This window comes from Myxocyprinus asiaticus, chromosome 10, assembly GCF_019703515.2.
Source record: "Myxocyprinus asiaticus isolate MX2 ecotype Aquarium Trade chromosome 10, UBuf_Myxa_2, whole genome shotgun sequence".
NCBI lineage: Eukaryota > Metazoa > Chordata > Actinopteri > Cypriniformes > Catostomidae > Myxocyprinus > Myxocyprinus asiaticus.
The window spans coordinates 5,542,634-5,557,214 of record NC_059353.1 but is presented as its reverse complement, the minus strand read 5'-3'; the positions used below and the strand labels follow the sequence as shown (position 1 = coordinate 5,557,214).

Here is a 14,581-nt window from a genome sequence, read left to right as displayed (position 1 = left end):
AAACAACTTACAAATGAGGAAAATCAAGCTATTTATAATAAAGGAGCCACAATTAGCAGTGCTGTACAGCAGTAAACCAGAATAGTACACAGCTAGAGAAGTGAAATTGCAGAAGAGAGGAGGAAAGATAAAAAAGTACTTTTCTTTTTTTTTTTTCTAAAAAGTGCTTTTATGGTTATGGACTAGTAAAATGGTCATGGAAGATGTCCAAACTTTCTCTAAAATGAGATCATAACACAATCATCTATAATTCAATAAGATTTTTTCTGGTTATGCACTTTCAGTATGCAATGTTACTGCAGCTGTGTATGTATATTGTTGTGTTTAGTCACACCCTTAAACACAAGATTCAAATCTAGTGGTGCAATTCTATTAATAATTCATTACCAGGCTCCAGTAAATATTTCTCACAGTAGCTATATTTTTGAGAGTCAATTTCTGTATAGCAACATACCATAAAGTCTAGGCTACAAAAATGCTCTTGAAGATTTTCCACAAACTGACCTTTTGTGATAATGTCCCAATAGTGGTGTAAGTTGTGACACTAGTATATGGTACAAAACCTGCCATTAAACAGCCTACTTACAGCCTTTTCAGCAAAAACAATAAACCATAAAACATTTATAAAACACAAAACAATTCATGAAACCGCAAAAGTGTAAAAACCTAATATACAAAAATATCAAACCATTGTTTTAGCCAACAAATATTCTAACAATAAACTGTATAAATTTACAACATTTAAAACAAGTGGGAACCTACCCCAATAAAAACATGACAACTTGCCTGGCCTGACATTTATATAGCCATGTACTTAGAACATATACTCACCAGCCACTTTATTAGGTACACCTGTACATCTACTTATTCATCTGATCATCTAATCAGCCAATCGTGTGGCAGCAGTGTAATGTATAAAATCATGCAAATATGGGTCAGGAGCTTCAGTTAATGTTCACATCAACCATCAAAATGGGGAAAAAATGTGATCTCAGTGATTTTGATCGTGGCATGATTGTTGGTGCCAGACGGGCTGGTTTCAGTATTTCTGTAACTGCTGATCTTCTGGGATTTTCATGCACAACAGTCTCTAGAGAGTAAAGAGAATGGTGCGAAAAAGAAAACATCCAGTAAGCTGCAGTTCTGTGGACGGAAATGCCTTGTTGATGAGAGAGGTCAGAGGAAAATTGCCAGACTGGTTCGAGCTTGCAGAAAGGCTACGGTAACTCAGATAACCACTCTGTACAATTGTGGTGAGCAGAATATCATCTCAGAATGCACAACATGTCGAACCTTGAGGCGGATGGGCTACAACAGCAGAAGACCACGTTGGGTTCCACTTCTGTCAGCCAAGAATAGAAAACTGAGGCTGAAGTGGATCTACCATTTGTGTACCTCAGCAGAAATCCAGATTTGTCAGACCAGGCGACGTTTTTCCAATCATCTACTGTCCAGTTTTGGTGAGCCTGTGCCCACTGCAGAAGTGGAACCCAGAGGGGTCTTCTGCTGTTGTAGCCCATCTGCCTCAATGTTCGAAGTATTGTGCATTCAGAAATGCTTTTCTGCATAGAACTGTTGTAACGCGTATTTATTTGGGTGCTGTCACCTTCCTGTCAGCTCAAACCAGTCTGGCCATTCTCTGTTGACCTCTCATCACAAGGTGTTTCTGTCCACAGAACTGCTGCTAACTGGATGTTTTTGTTTTTGGCACCATTCTGAGAAAATTCTAGAGACTGTTGTGTGTGAAAATCCCAGAAGATCAGCAGTTACAGAAATAATCAAAACCAGCCTGTCTGGCATCAACAATCATGCCATGGTCCAAATCACTGAGATCAATTTTTTTCCCCATTCTGATGGTTGACATGAACATTAAGTGAAGCTCCTGACCTGTATCTGCATGATTTTATACATTAAACTGCTGCCACATGATTTGCTGATTAGATAATCGCATGAATATGTAGATGTACAGGTGTACCTAATAAAGTGGCTGGTGAGTGTACGTATTTCAATCTCTTCATTGAAATCAACCTTCATTATATAGTTGACCAGTGTCAGACATTAACAAGGGCTTGCGGCAAAAATGGCAACAAAAGTAACAAAAATGTCCCTGGAATTGACAATGAGGGGGCAAAAAATGCCCTATAATGCCTCTGTGTTTTTTTTTTTTTTTGTCTTTTTTTTTTTTTTCATCAGATATATTTCTTAATATTCTATTCTGCATATTATTGAAGGAAATGTGATAAATATTCAGATAATTTATGTTAATTAATTGATTAATCTTAGATCGTCACATAAAAGTATGACACACACTACATTTTATATGGTTAGAAAAAATATGGGGAACATGAGGTAAGGGTAACAAGAATCAAAAGTCGTAGAAAGCATGCACATCCAAACAATATAATGAATACAGGTGCATGACCAAAAATGTACATCCACAAAAACTCCAGGAAGTCATCACACTGTTGCTCCCAAAAAATTTAATGAGCTCACCATGAACAAACATGAGGTTTTGAGCTACATGCTCTTCATCAGACAAGGGTAACAAGTATACCAATGAAAATCAAATCCAGGATGCAAATATTGCCCCTTAATGGAAAAGTTCATTTCTGACACTGTAGTTGACCCTTTCCTTAAAGGTGCATTCAGTAGTTTGGAGCCAATTTAAAAAGTGTTTTTGTGAAGTTTGATCTGAATGGTGTACACTCACATGAGATGAAGACTGTACTCATAATAGTTTTCTATAAATAGTGTTTTATTCTAAATGGTGCAGGTCACCCCCTTCAGTGTGTTTTGCCATGTTGAAATCACATGTCCTGCGGTGTTTCACTAAATGTCGAAGAAGAGAATCCTTGCGCTCATTGGCTGCCGCCTGTGTTGATAGATACGTTTGGCTATGCTTAGAACATTGTTGTTTGGTGACACGAAGCGCGAAAAGAATCAGAATGAGCTTTGTTGCCAAGTATGCTTACACACACAAGGAATTTGTCATGGTGACAGAACACAATGGAGCATACTTTTATCGTGCTTTAGCATTGGAGACAACGGGAGATCCAGTAGCTCTGCTGCCGAAGAAGCAAAAAAGGTCTGAAGCAACTTGCTTCAAGCAAGAAGACAGAAAGACCGGCAAAGGCAACGATAAGGCATCTACAGCTTCATTCTTTTAGTGCAAAGTAGCTTGGTACAGCGATTGTTGTGGATTTTGTGTAAACCATGATGTTGGTTGCTTGGAAATAAGCAAATACAGTTCTTCAAATACAGTATTCATGGACATGCTAAATTTGATCATCAAAAACAATTCTAATCTTTCCTTTACCATAACATTATGTATCGCTAGATAATTGAGGTTTATTTTATGCTAAGCAGTTCTCTAAAAAAAGGTAATAACTGTCTTTAGAAATAATGTGAAATGTAGACAGTCTCCAAAGATTATTGATATGAGGGACAATAATAATCTATCCTGAACAGTAGAAGCATGTTCACTTGATTTCTGACGTTTGTTTTTAGGCAAAGCGATTATATTATAGGAGTAATAAATAACTTAAGAAATTACCTCAAACGCCAACATTTTCTCGATGCAAATTATATTGACTTGTTTTCCCAGTTACAAAAATATGATGATATTGGAATTTTAGTTTGCATAAAATTCACAAAAATATGCTAATTTAAGAGGGTTTTAACCTGGCAATAGGGATGGCACTGATCCAATACTGATGTTTTTAAACGGATCGGGTATCGGTCAAACGAGCCCGATCCAAATCCGATACTGTGTGTTAGTCATGCTCGTTACTGTCAAGCTCCAAAAATGACATAAAAGAACCATAAAAAAAACCCCCATTAAAGTAGTTAAAATGACTCGTTCATTTTATTCAAAGCCACTTGACGATGTGCGATAGCTCTGCGAATCACAAAAGGCTGTGCTTAATAAGTAAATATATCAAATGCACGCGCAGCGTTAGTGAATGGCGCTGCTTTGTTGACACACACACACACACACACACACAATGTGGCTATTCTTATGAGGACTCTCCATAGACATAATGATTTTTATACTGTACGAACTATATTCTATCCCCTAACACTAACCTCACAAAAAGCTTTCTGCATTTTTACATTTTCAAAAAAACATGGTTTAGTATATTTTTTACTCGATTTTAATTATGTGGGCACTAGAAATGTCACAGGTTTTACTGTAATGTCAAGCAGTGCATTTGTAAATATCCTTGACATAGAGAAATGCTGCCCTCTGTCGCCCATTACATGAACAACATTGGCGCGGTCGTATTTTGTAACGGGTCAAATGCGATAAATCTCATGCTTTTTCAAATAAATTAAAAATGAATCTCTATTAGGCAAATTTCGTATGTAATGTGAATATTCCTCCACATTTTAGCGATGATTTCATATCAGATGTGTTTTGAATCGTTATGCAAAACACCACGTGCAAGGTCCGTGTGCTCGTGTGCGCATGCGCAGAGTGCTAGACGCGTATGATTGGAGAGATGAACTTCATGATGCGTGTAGGATCAATTCACTGCAGCCTTGTGTGTTTACTATGAGATAACAAGACTTTACCACACACACGGAGCAGAGGCGTTGCGGAAGAATAGGAATAGATGTGAGATCGCGGTTCATGTTGAGACATTATGAGTGAAAGTGTGTTTGTGAGTTTAACACAAACCGGCGGTTCGGATCAACGCAACCGTGCGCGATTTCCAGGAATCGGCTGATCCGGTGAGTTTGTAAACACACACACACACACACACACACACACACACACACACACACACACACACACACACACACACACACACACACACACACAGAGAGAGAGAGAGATAAATGGGTATACTTAAAGTTTATATGCTACAAATAGTTTGACCAGACAACGATATGCAAATTCAGTAGCTACATACTATAGTTCGTGCTTTTTTGGGGGAACTTGTTTTATGATACCACCATGATTATTTGAAAATGGTTGTACCATGGTATTTTTGAAGGACAGACGTGTTTTGCCTTTTGGTACATCACAGCAGGGGCGTCACTAGACTTCAGTGTCATCCGGGACTTAGCCCACAGGCAATATTATAATATAAAAATAAGAAGAATCCTTCCTTCCATGACTTAAACAATGACCACCCTACCTGTCAAATAATAATTATATTAAGCGCAACACTGACACCTGTTCAGAACATTTGTATGAGCAAACGTCAGGCGCACAATAAACGGATCAAACACGTTTTTAATTTAAATTGCGGATCAAAGCGAGAACTTGACGGCTTACAGTTTATTGTGCAGAAAGTAACGCTAACAATAAAATCAAAGTAATTTAATAATTTAAATTTGCAATTGTAATTTATCATAATATTTTGAGAATAAATTAAAAATGATAAGAAATAAGTCGAAGCATTATGAGATTAAAGTCATAATATTTTGAGAATAAATCAAAAGGAAAGTAACATCAAAGTGATGTGGTGGACAACAGCAAAGTGGAGCATGTGGGTCATTACATACAACACCACTAACCAGGGAGATAACTTGGCCATGCAACCGAGCTGAATTTGTTTTTGAAGTTTTTGCTAGCTCTCTGTTCATGAATGAGGTGTGCATTAGTACAGGAGTTTTCAACATGTGGGCGCCTGTTAAGGGAGGTGCGAGATAGAGGCTCACTTTCAAGTGAAGCAAAAAAATAATTGGAACTGCTGTGACTTATTTAGGTCCATTTCAAGACATTGTATGTGGTAACATCCCCTCAGTTACAGTATTGTTTAGAGAGGAAAACCCAACAAAAAAAGCAGACCAAGCATCACCACGTTGAGCGGGACTGCGCGAATGTCTGTCTGGTTCTTTCTCCTGAATAAATAAAATTTCCTACATAACCGCTGCAGTGTCCAGAAACTGATAATAACTCTGTGCTGATGAGCCAAAAGATCAAAGATTTCTTTATTGCACAATCCGATCCTAAAGTATGATTTCACTAGGTCTTCCACATCCATCTCTTGCATTAACGAAGCTGCTGGATCGGCGTCCGTACTATTGTGATAATGACGCTCTGTTTAGCCTAATATTGAGATTTTTTTCTCTAATATTTCTAATTTATTCACACAATATACGAATTTATTCTCACAATGCTACGACTTTATTCTTGTAATTTTTACTGTATTCTCATACGAATTTTAATATCATAATGCTACAACTTTATTCTCAAAATATTATGACTGTAATCTCAAAATACTATGACATTATTTTAATAATTTTGATTTTATTCTCATGTGAATTTAATCTCATAATGCTACAACTTTATTCTCAAAATTGTTACTTTATTTGCAAAATATTACGACTTTATTATCGAAATCTTAATTTTTTATTTTATTTAATGTGGCAATAAAACGCCATCGTGGGATCACAGAGTAAAGTTAAAAATAACTTTAATTTTATAAACTCATCTCAAAACACCATGACTGTTATTAAACATGATTCCAGGTTGTTTTTAGCAAAGCAAATTTTCAACGCTTGATAAACAGTGTTTTTTTCCCCCTTATGCTCTGGTGTGGAGATGTAAGTACAGTGTCATGACAAGTTCAATGTCATCTGATTTTAAACTATTTAAAAATCAAGGCACTCCAAAGAGGCTATTTAAATGCAGCAGTTTAACTCCACGCACATGACATGGAAATGTGAACCAGTTTTTGGATCATTTCTGTTTGACTTTAATATGAGATTTATCATTTTAAAACCTATGTATTGTGCTATTTAGGCTCATAGCTCACTGTTCTGATATTCTGAGTTGCGTTTGAGGAAATTCTATTTCAATAAACATTCTTTATTCCCACGTACCGATTCCCGACTAAACCCGAATAACTGGATAAGATGACTGGCGCATGCATTAAAATCTACATTGTGTGTGGATTGTTAAAAACAAATGAAGAATAGAAATGAGGCTTATAGATTATATATTAGAAACAAATCTTGCATAATAAAATGCTTCTGATGAGTGCCTCTGATACAGAAAAGCTGCACTCCTGTGTGAGAAAATAGAAAGCTCCCACACGAGGTGTTCATAACATGTCTGATGAACTTGAGCACGATCAGCAGATAAAAGTCAAATTGTGAACTTTCAGTTAACACAGGTGGGGCTCACTGATCAAAATTAATTTATATTTGAAGTCAGAATTGAAGCCTGCCTTGTTGCTTTTGTACCCTGATATTATGAACATTAAGCCTTTCTTTTTTCTCTTTTTTTTTTTTTTTTCCCCCATCACAAAAGAAAAACATTCGGGGCTATTAACAAAAGATCCGGAGCTTCAGCCCTATCAGCCAGGGTCTAGCTACGCCGCTGTTTCACAGTACCCGGGACTAGACACATACGCACTGTGCTACAAAAAGTTATTCACAATGCATAATCAGTGTGCAAAAAAGAGTTTGACTATACACACAGTCTATGCAAATGAAAGTTTAAGTAAAAGCATGGGTCATTTACAAATAAGGCTGTCCGAGGTGATAAAAAAATGAGAAATCTATTTTAAAACACACGTGTCAAGTTCATAGAAATGTACTCTTTTGTGTCCAATTTGGTTTCAAATTGTTTGGAAAAACATTTAGAGCATTTTCTACCAAACAAAAGAAAAATATAAAATAAAATAATAAAAATAACTTTAAAATGGATCAAGTGTTTTAACCATCAAGGAAGGATTTAAGTACTTGCACCTTGAATACACGTGAGAGTACACAACAAAAAAGCTTTCAAAGATATTTTTATTTATATATTTTTTACAAATATCAAGATTTTGTTTGAGTCACAATTATCAATAAGTTTTCTTAGGGTTACACCATTTTACCTGAACAAAATGTGCCTTTTCATAAAAATGCCCATATATATATACACATTAGGGTTGCAGCGGTATACCAGTTTCACGGTATACCACGGTATGAAAATTGACGTACCATGTACATTTGCTTATCTACGGTATTGAGAAAAAAATGCAACTGGACGGAGAATCTCACCTGCGTGTGCGCATCTCCTTTCCTCCACGACTGCCTGTCAGACTCGTCAACTTGCGCCACACACACACATGCAGCAGAGAAAATGTCAGAGAGAACATAAGTGAGTGTGTGTGTGAGTTAAAGCAGTGTTTCTCAACTGGTGGGTCGCAGATCTATTCAGACTGGATCGCGGACAGCAGGGAAAGAACAATGCCATGGTTCTCCAATTGAAGATATTTCGGCAGCCGCCCAAGTGATAGCCTATTTAGGACTGCCGAGGCAGAGTCAATGATCTCGCAATCGGCTAAAGGCTTCTCATCTGCACTTTCGCACGAGTGTAACAGAACCAGCTCGCGATCATGATCTGCTCTTCTCTCTGGCACGCTCGTGCAACAACCGGGCTTCCCTCGATATTGTGGAGCGCAGACCTAAAAAACTGATGTGACCAATTTAAATTCTAGTGAGACTTTTCTAGTTTAAAGCATTACGGAGGAAGACAAGTCAAACCTCTCAAACAGTGGGCAGCCCTGACATGCCAAACAGCTCTGCACTGTGCTATGCGCTAATATTTCATTACACATCATCACCTTTACAAAATTGTTTCACGATTTTACATGAGTAAAAGTAACAGTTATATTTTGACAAAATGTTTTAGTTTCATATGAAATAATCTAAAGGTAGACTCTATTAGAACTCATTTTATATCAGCAGTGGCAGTTGTAGTTAAAGTTTCAAGATGTGTTTCAGCTAGTATTTATTTTTTCATAAATACTATAATTTGTTATTATTATTATTATTATTACTATTATTTAAGACTAGCTACACTGACCTAACCATGGTAATGAGGAGCCTTTCCTCCTGTGAAATATGTATTTTCTGTTTGAATTATGTTTGAAATTAGGAAACAAACGGGATAATAATGGGTTCATATAAGTAAATATGCTCTTCAATTTTTAAAAGGGGGGAGCAAAAACTTCCTGTCGCTTTTGTTGTTGACCTCAACAACAAAAATAATGTCACTTGATGCATGTCCTTGTACTTGAAAACCATGAACAAACCTATGCCACATAAAAGGAAATGTGACCCAGGATACATTAAATACAGGTTATGTTTTTACTATGGCAGGTTGCCACTTGATCTCTAATGTAAAATCTGTCCTGAAGCAAAACCAGTTGAGAACCACTGAGTTAAATGTACAGACAGGAACAGTCTGGCTGTGCTGTCGCGCACCTACAGTATATGTTAATTGTTAATAATCATTAAAGACATTACTTTAAAAGCTCACACAGCTGATGTTATTTTTTATTTAGTAGTTATTTTAACATGCTATGTTAACATGTAAACTAACATGCTTTAGTTTTATAACATGTTATATTTACATGCTATTTTTTATCATGTTTATAATTCGGTTTATTATTATAATTCTGTTAGCTTTCTTATTTATTCTATTTATTTATTTTCAAAAGGGAGACTTTTTTTTACACATCAATTTAAAAAAATGTTTTCAAGCATTTGTTCAACCAAAAAAAAAGGGTCATTGTAACTGATAATAATAATTGTGTAATACCGTGATATTTTCTGAGACGGTTATCGTACTGTGGAAATCTCATACTGTTGCAACCCTAATATATAATATATAATTTTTTTTTTTTTTTTAAACTTCACAGTTATGAGGGTCTAAAGGAGTCATTTCTGTTTTATGTTTTGGTGGACAACAGTTTTTCAAATATTAATAATATTTAAAAAAAAATTGTTTCACTGCTTATTTTATTTTTTTAAAGAAATAATAATGTATTATTCTGCACTGCTCATGCCAACATTTCTTTTTTGAGAATTTCAGCTTTAATGAGACTTTGATTTTTTTATTGTCTCTGGACAGTTACACCCCGACATCTTTTACCGTAAGTCCCAGAAAATATCAAAATGAGTAATTGAACTCTGTAATTGAAATAATCATCATCATAGAAGTGGTGTACTCAAGTTAAAAAAAAAAAAAAAAAAAATATATATATATATATATATATATATATATATATATATATATATTTATTTATTCAAAAATGTATTTTTGAATAACTAAATAGATCCAGACAAAAAAATAAAAAATGAGTGTCACGTCATTGACCCATATTCAGTGGCCCCAAAAAGTATTTGGACATGTTTGGACACAAAAGTCACACTTGAAATGGCTTAATGACATTAATTATTTAGAGAAAAACAAAAACAAGTTGCATCTCCAAAGAAATGATGCTAGATGTTGTAAACAATGATCAGAAGTAATAATTATGGACATGTTCCACTAATGTTTGACAACCAGAAATTGTCCAAATACTTTTTTGTTTTTCAAACATAAATTTGAATCCTTTCAAACTCCTGTTTGTGACCTGATGAAATAACACACTAATTTGTCATTCGGATAAACTAATGAACCACTATTTCTTTACTTTTCAGAGTGTTAAATTACTTGACAATTGTTGACCCATCCACACTGCTATGAGGGACATTTGATCAAGCACAGGATGGATCATTCGGTCAATATCTCCATCTCCACCAGCTGGGATGGATCCCCCACTGTCCCACCACCCAGCATGTCCATAGATAAACTATTCCCAGCTCTGCTTGAATGTTTTGGGATCATACTCTGTGGATATGTCGCCGGCCGTGCAAACATTATCACGGCTACACAAGCCAAAGGACTGGGCAACTTTGTGTCCAAGTTTGCGCTGCCTGCTCTGCTGTTCAAAAACATGGTGCTGCTGGACTTTGGAGATGTAATCTGGCCGTTTTTCTTCAGTATTCTGGTGGCTAAAGTGACTGTGTTCTTTTTTGTAAGTGTATTCACACTTCTGGTGGCAAACAGAGAGAGGCGCTTCTCCAAAGCCGGACTGTTCTCTATATTTGCCACACAGAGTAATGACTTCGCTCTGGGATTCCCCATAGGTGAGTAGAAGAGCACAAGCCATAAATAGGTTAACTAATGTGTGCCAAAGAACCACAGGCTCAAAAGTGCACCGAGTAAGTTTTTGTTGACATTGTCTTGGACTTACACTGACACCTTGTGGCGTGGATGCAGCTTCATTTAAAATCAATCTTTTATCAGTTTCAGATGCCAGAAATGTAGTATTCACAGTCAGCCATGATTACTTTAATCAATGAGTGAAAGTGTCAAACAGGACGGTTACTGAGATTAAGCGAGTAGTATTTGGCTGGTCATGATCCTAACATGGCAGCCCCCATGAGGGAACCCTCTCCATAAGAATAAAAACGCTTCGGATCAATGCCTTTTTCACGCATCGATAATTGGAAGATTTTCCCGATGATTATCAATATATATCGTGATTTTTTTCAGATATATATAGGGCTGCTCATTGCACAATAGTCTTTGTCTTTTCAAACATACAGTGCATCCGGAAAGTATTCACAGCGCTTCACTTTTTCCACATTTTGTTATGTTACAGCCTTATTCCAAAATGGATTAAATTCATTATTTTCCTCAAAATTCTACAAACAATACCCCATAATGACAATGTGAAAGAAGTTTGTTTGAAATCTTTGCAAATGTATTAAAAAAAAATAAATAAATTAAAAAAAAAAATCACATGTACATAAGTATTCACAGCCTTTGCTCAATACTTTGTTGAAGCACCTTTGGCACCAATTACAGCCTCAAGTCTTTTTGAGTATGATGCTACAAGCTTGGCACACCTATTTTTGGGCAGTTTCTCCCATTCTTCTTTGCAGGACCTCTCAAGCTCCATCAGGTTGGATGGGGAGCGTCGGTGCACAGCCATTTTCAGATCTCTCCAGAGATGTTCAATCGGGTTCAAGTCTGGGCTCTGGCTGGGCCACTCAAGGACATTCACAGAGTTGTCCCGTAGCCACTCCTTTGTTATCTTGGCTGTGTGCTTAGGGTCGTTGTCCTGTTGGAAGATGAACCTCCGCCCCAGTCTGAGGTCCAGAGCGCTCTGGAGCAGGTTTTCATCAAGGATGTCTCTGTACATTGCTGCATTCATCTTTCCCTCGATCCTGACTAGTCTCCCAGTTCCTGCCACTGAAAAACATCCCCACAGCATGATGCTGCCACCACCATGCTTCACTGTAGGGATGGTATTGGCCAGGTGATGAGCGGTGCCTGGTTTCCTCCAGACATGACGCTTGCCATTCAGGCCAAAGAGTTCAATCTTTGTTTCATCAGACCAGAGAATTTTGTTTCTCATGGTCTGAGAGTCCTTCAGGTGCCTTTTGGCAAACTCCAGGTGGGCTGTCATGTGCCTTTTACTGAAGAGTGGCTTCCATCTGGCCACTCTACCATACAGGCCTGATTGGTGGAGTGCTGCAGAGATGGTTGTTCTTCTGGAAGGTTCTCCTCTCTCCACAGAGAAACGCTGGAGCTCTGTCAGAGTGACCATCGGGTTCTTGGTCACCTCCCTGACTAAGGCCCTTCTCCCCCGATCGCTCAGTTTGGCCGGGCGGCCAGCTCTAGGAAGAGTCCTGGTGGTTCCAAACTTCTTCCATTTACGGATGATGGAGGCCACTGTGCTCATTGGGACCTTCAATGCTGCAGAAATTTTTCTGTACCCTTCCCCAGATCTGTGCCTCGATACAATCCTGTCTCGGAGGTCTACAGACAATTCCTTGGACTTCATGGCTTGGTTTGTGCTCTGACATGCACTGTTAACTGTGGGACCTTATATAGACAGGTGTGTGCCTTTCCAAATCATGTCCAATCAACTGAATTTACCACAGGTGGACTCCAATCAAGTTGTAGAAACATCTCAAAGATGATCAGTGGAAACAGGATGCACCTGAGCTCAATTTTGAGTGTAACTGTTTTTTATTTTTAATAAATTTGCAAAGATTTCAAACAAACTTCTTTCACGTTGTCATTATGGGGTATTGTTTGTAGAATTTTGAGGAAAATAATGAATTTAATCCATTTTGGAATAAGGCTGTAACATAACAAAATGTGGAAAAAGTGAAGCGCTGTGAATACTTTCCAGATGCACTGTACAATAGCCAAATTCAAAATATCTGAGCAATTCTTCCTGTTATAGCAATAGGCGTGCACAGCAAATCGGAAAACAGTCAATAAAAATGATTGGAGTTGCCATGATCATAGCCAGGATCTGCAATGGCAGTAGACAATGCAGATGTAAATGCATAATAGCCGCAACCCAATGTTTCAGGCATGTCCTAGATATTTGTAACTAGTCACTTTGTTTCCAATAAATGCTCCCTGGCTGATGTAATCAAACTTCCGTAACTTGTATTAACCAAACTAATATGTTGGGATTCTTGTTTCACTGTTTGCACATTTAATCCTCCTGAAACACTATAATAAATGGATGACATCTACCTCCTCAGTCATTCAGCTTCTCTCCCTTAGCGGTGTTGGTGCTGTTAAACAAATATGTAAAACATTTAACATGCTTGACAAAAAAAAAATCAACTTTACTTGTGCTAGCAATCATCAAGTGTTCCCCCAAAATATGACAAAACATAAGTTGATCAAGTAGGGCACTCCTCCTCTTAAGAAAATACATAAAATGCCTTATTAGAATAACGATGAAATGGGTTCATAAGAATAGGCAAGTGGTGTACTGGGAAAGAAATTCAGCCCTGGACTTTTCCGCTGGAACACCTGCTTTAGCCCCCCCCTTTCGGGAAGATTCGATGGAACAGCTCAATATGCACGTGCATGTTGCGCAGTGTTAAAACAAGAATAAATTGCTCCTTTTACACCCATTTTTAGCCAGCCTAATTGTATTAACTGTGCATTAGCTGAGCAGTTTGATGGTTGGAAAAAAATAGACAAAATCATGATGATTCTAACAGCACTTGCCCATTCCAGAAAGTAGTGAACTAGCTAACATATGACAGCATGGCATCGTTAGTATTCAGAAAATTACACCCAATAAATATTTTGATTGAAATTTACCAAAAATATTAAGGATATCTTAAAAATATACAGTATTTTGTTAGTCAAATGCTAATTTCTTTTTGTGAAATAAACTTAAATAATAGATGTAGATTTTAGACTAAATTAACTGTTGGATATTTAGGCATTTATTTTGGTATGTCCAACTCAAACAATCACTTAAGTGATATTCAGAGATTATATTAAGGTAGTTTAGCTTTTAATTATTGTGATATTTACAAAGCCACTGAATTACTTTTTAGAGTGTTCTCCCTAGCAAATTGAAGTCGTTTTTTCCGATTAGCCTCACTAACAACTGGCTTTCTTGTGGCCACACAGCTGTTTAATCCCAATCCTGTAAGTTCTCGTCACATTGTGCATGTGGAAATGCTCTTACTTTCACTGTTAAACATAGCTGTGAGTTCTACTGTAGATATTTATTTTTTTTTTTTAACAATGTAACTTCAAGGGTTTTAGTGATATCCGGTCATGATCATTCAAGATATTTTTCTGACCACATTTCTTCCACAGAGCTGACGGTTCACCACTATCTTTCCTGGTTTTAATAATGCGTTGGACAGTTCTTAACCCAATTCTAGTGATTTCAGTAATCTCATTAGTTGTTTTCTTTGCTTGATGCAGACCAATAATTTGCCCCTTCTGAAACACAGTAGCATCTTT

General features: G+C 37.0%; 1 protein-coding gene across 3 annotated transcripts in view; it reads left to right on the top strand.

Annotated features, from left to right (window-relative positions):
* Positions 1–4,492: 4,492 nt before the first annotated feature.
* LOC127447413 (integral membrane protein GPR155-like) overlaps positions 4,493–14,581 on the top strand; it is a 54,033-nt gene continuing 43,944 nt past the window's right edge. Inside the window, exons 1-3 of one of the 3 annotated variants that reach the window (XM_051709286.1) lie at positions 4,494–4,734; positions 9,863–9,884; positions 10,435–10,923. In XM_051709286.1, the coding sequence (XP_051565246.1) occupies positions 10,503–10,923 (421 nt within the window). In that variant the 5' untranslated portion in view covers positions 4,494–4,734; positions 9,863–9,884; positions 10,435–10,502. Of the gene's footprint in view, positions 4,735–9,862; positions 9,885–10,434; positions 10,924–14,581 lie in introns of all 3 variants that reach the window. The other 2 variants (XM_051709287.1, XM_051709285.1) reach the window with 2 other exon arrangements.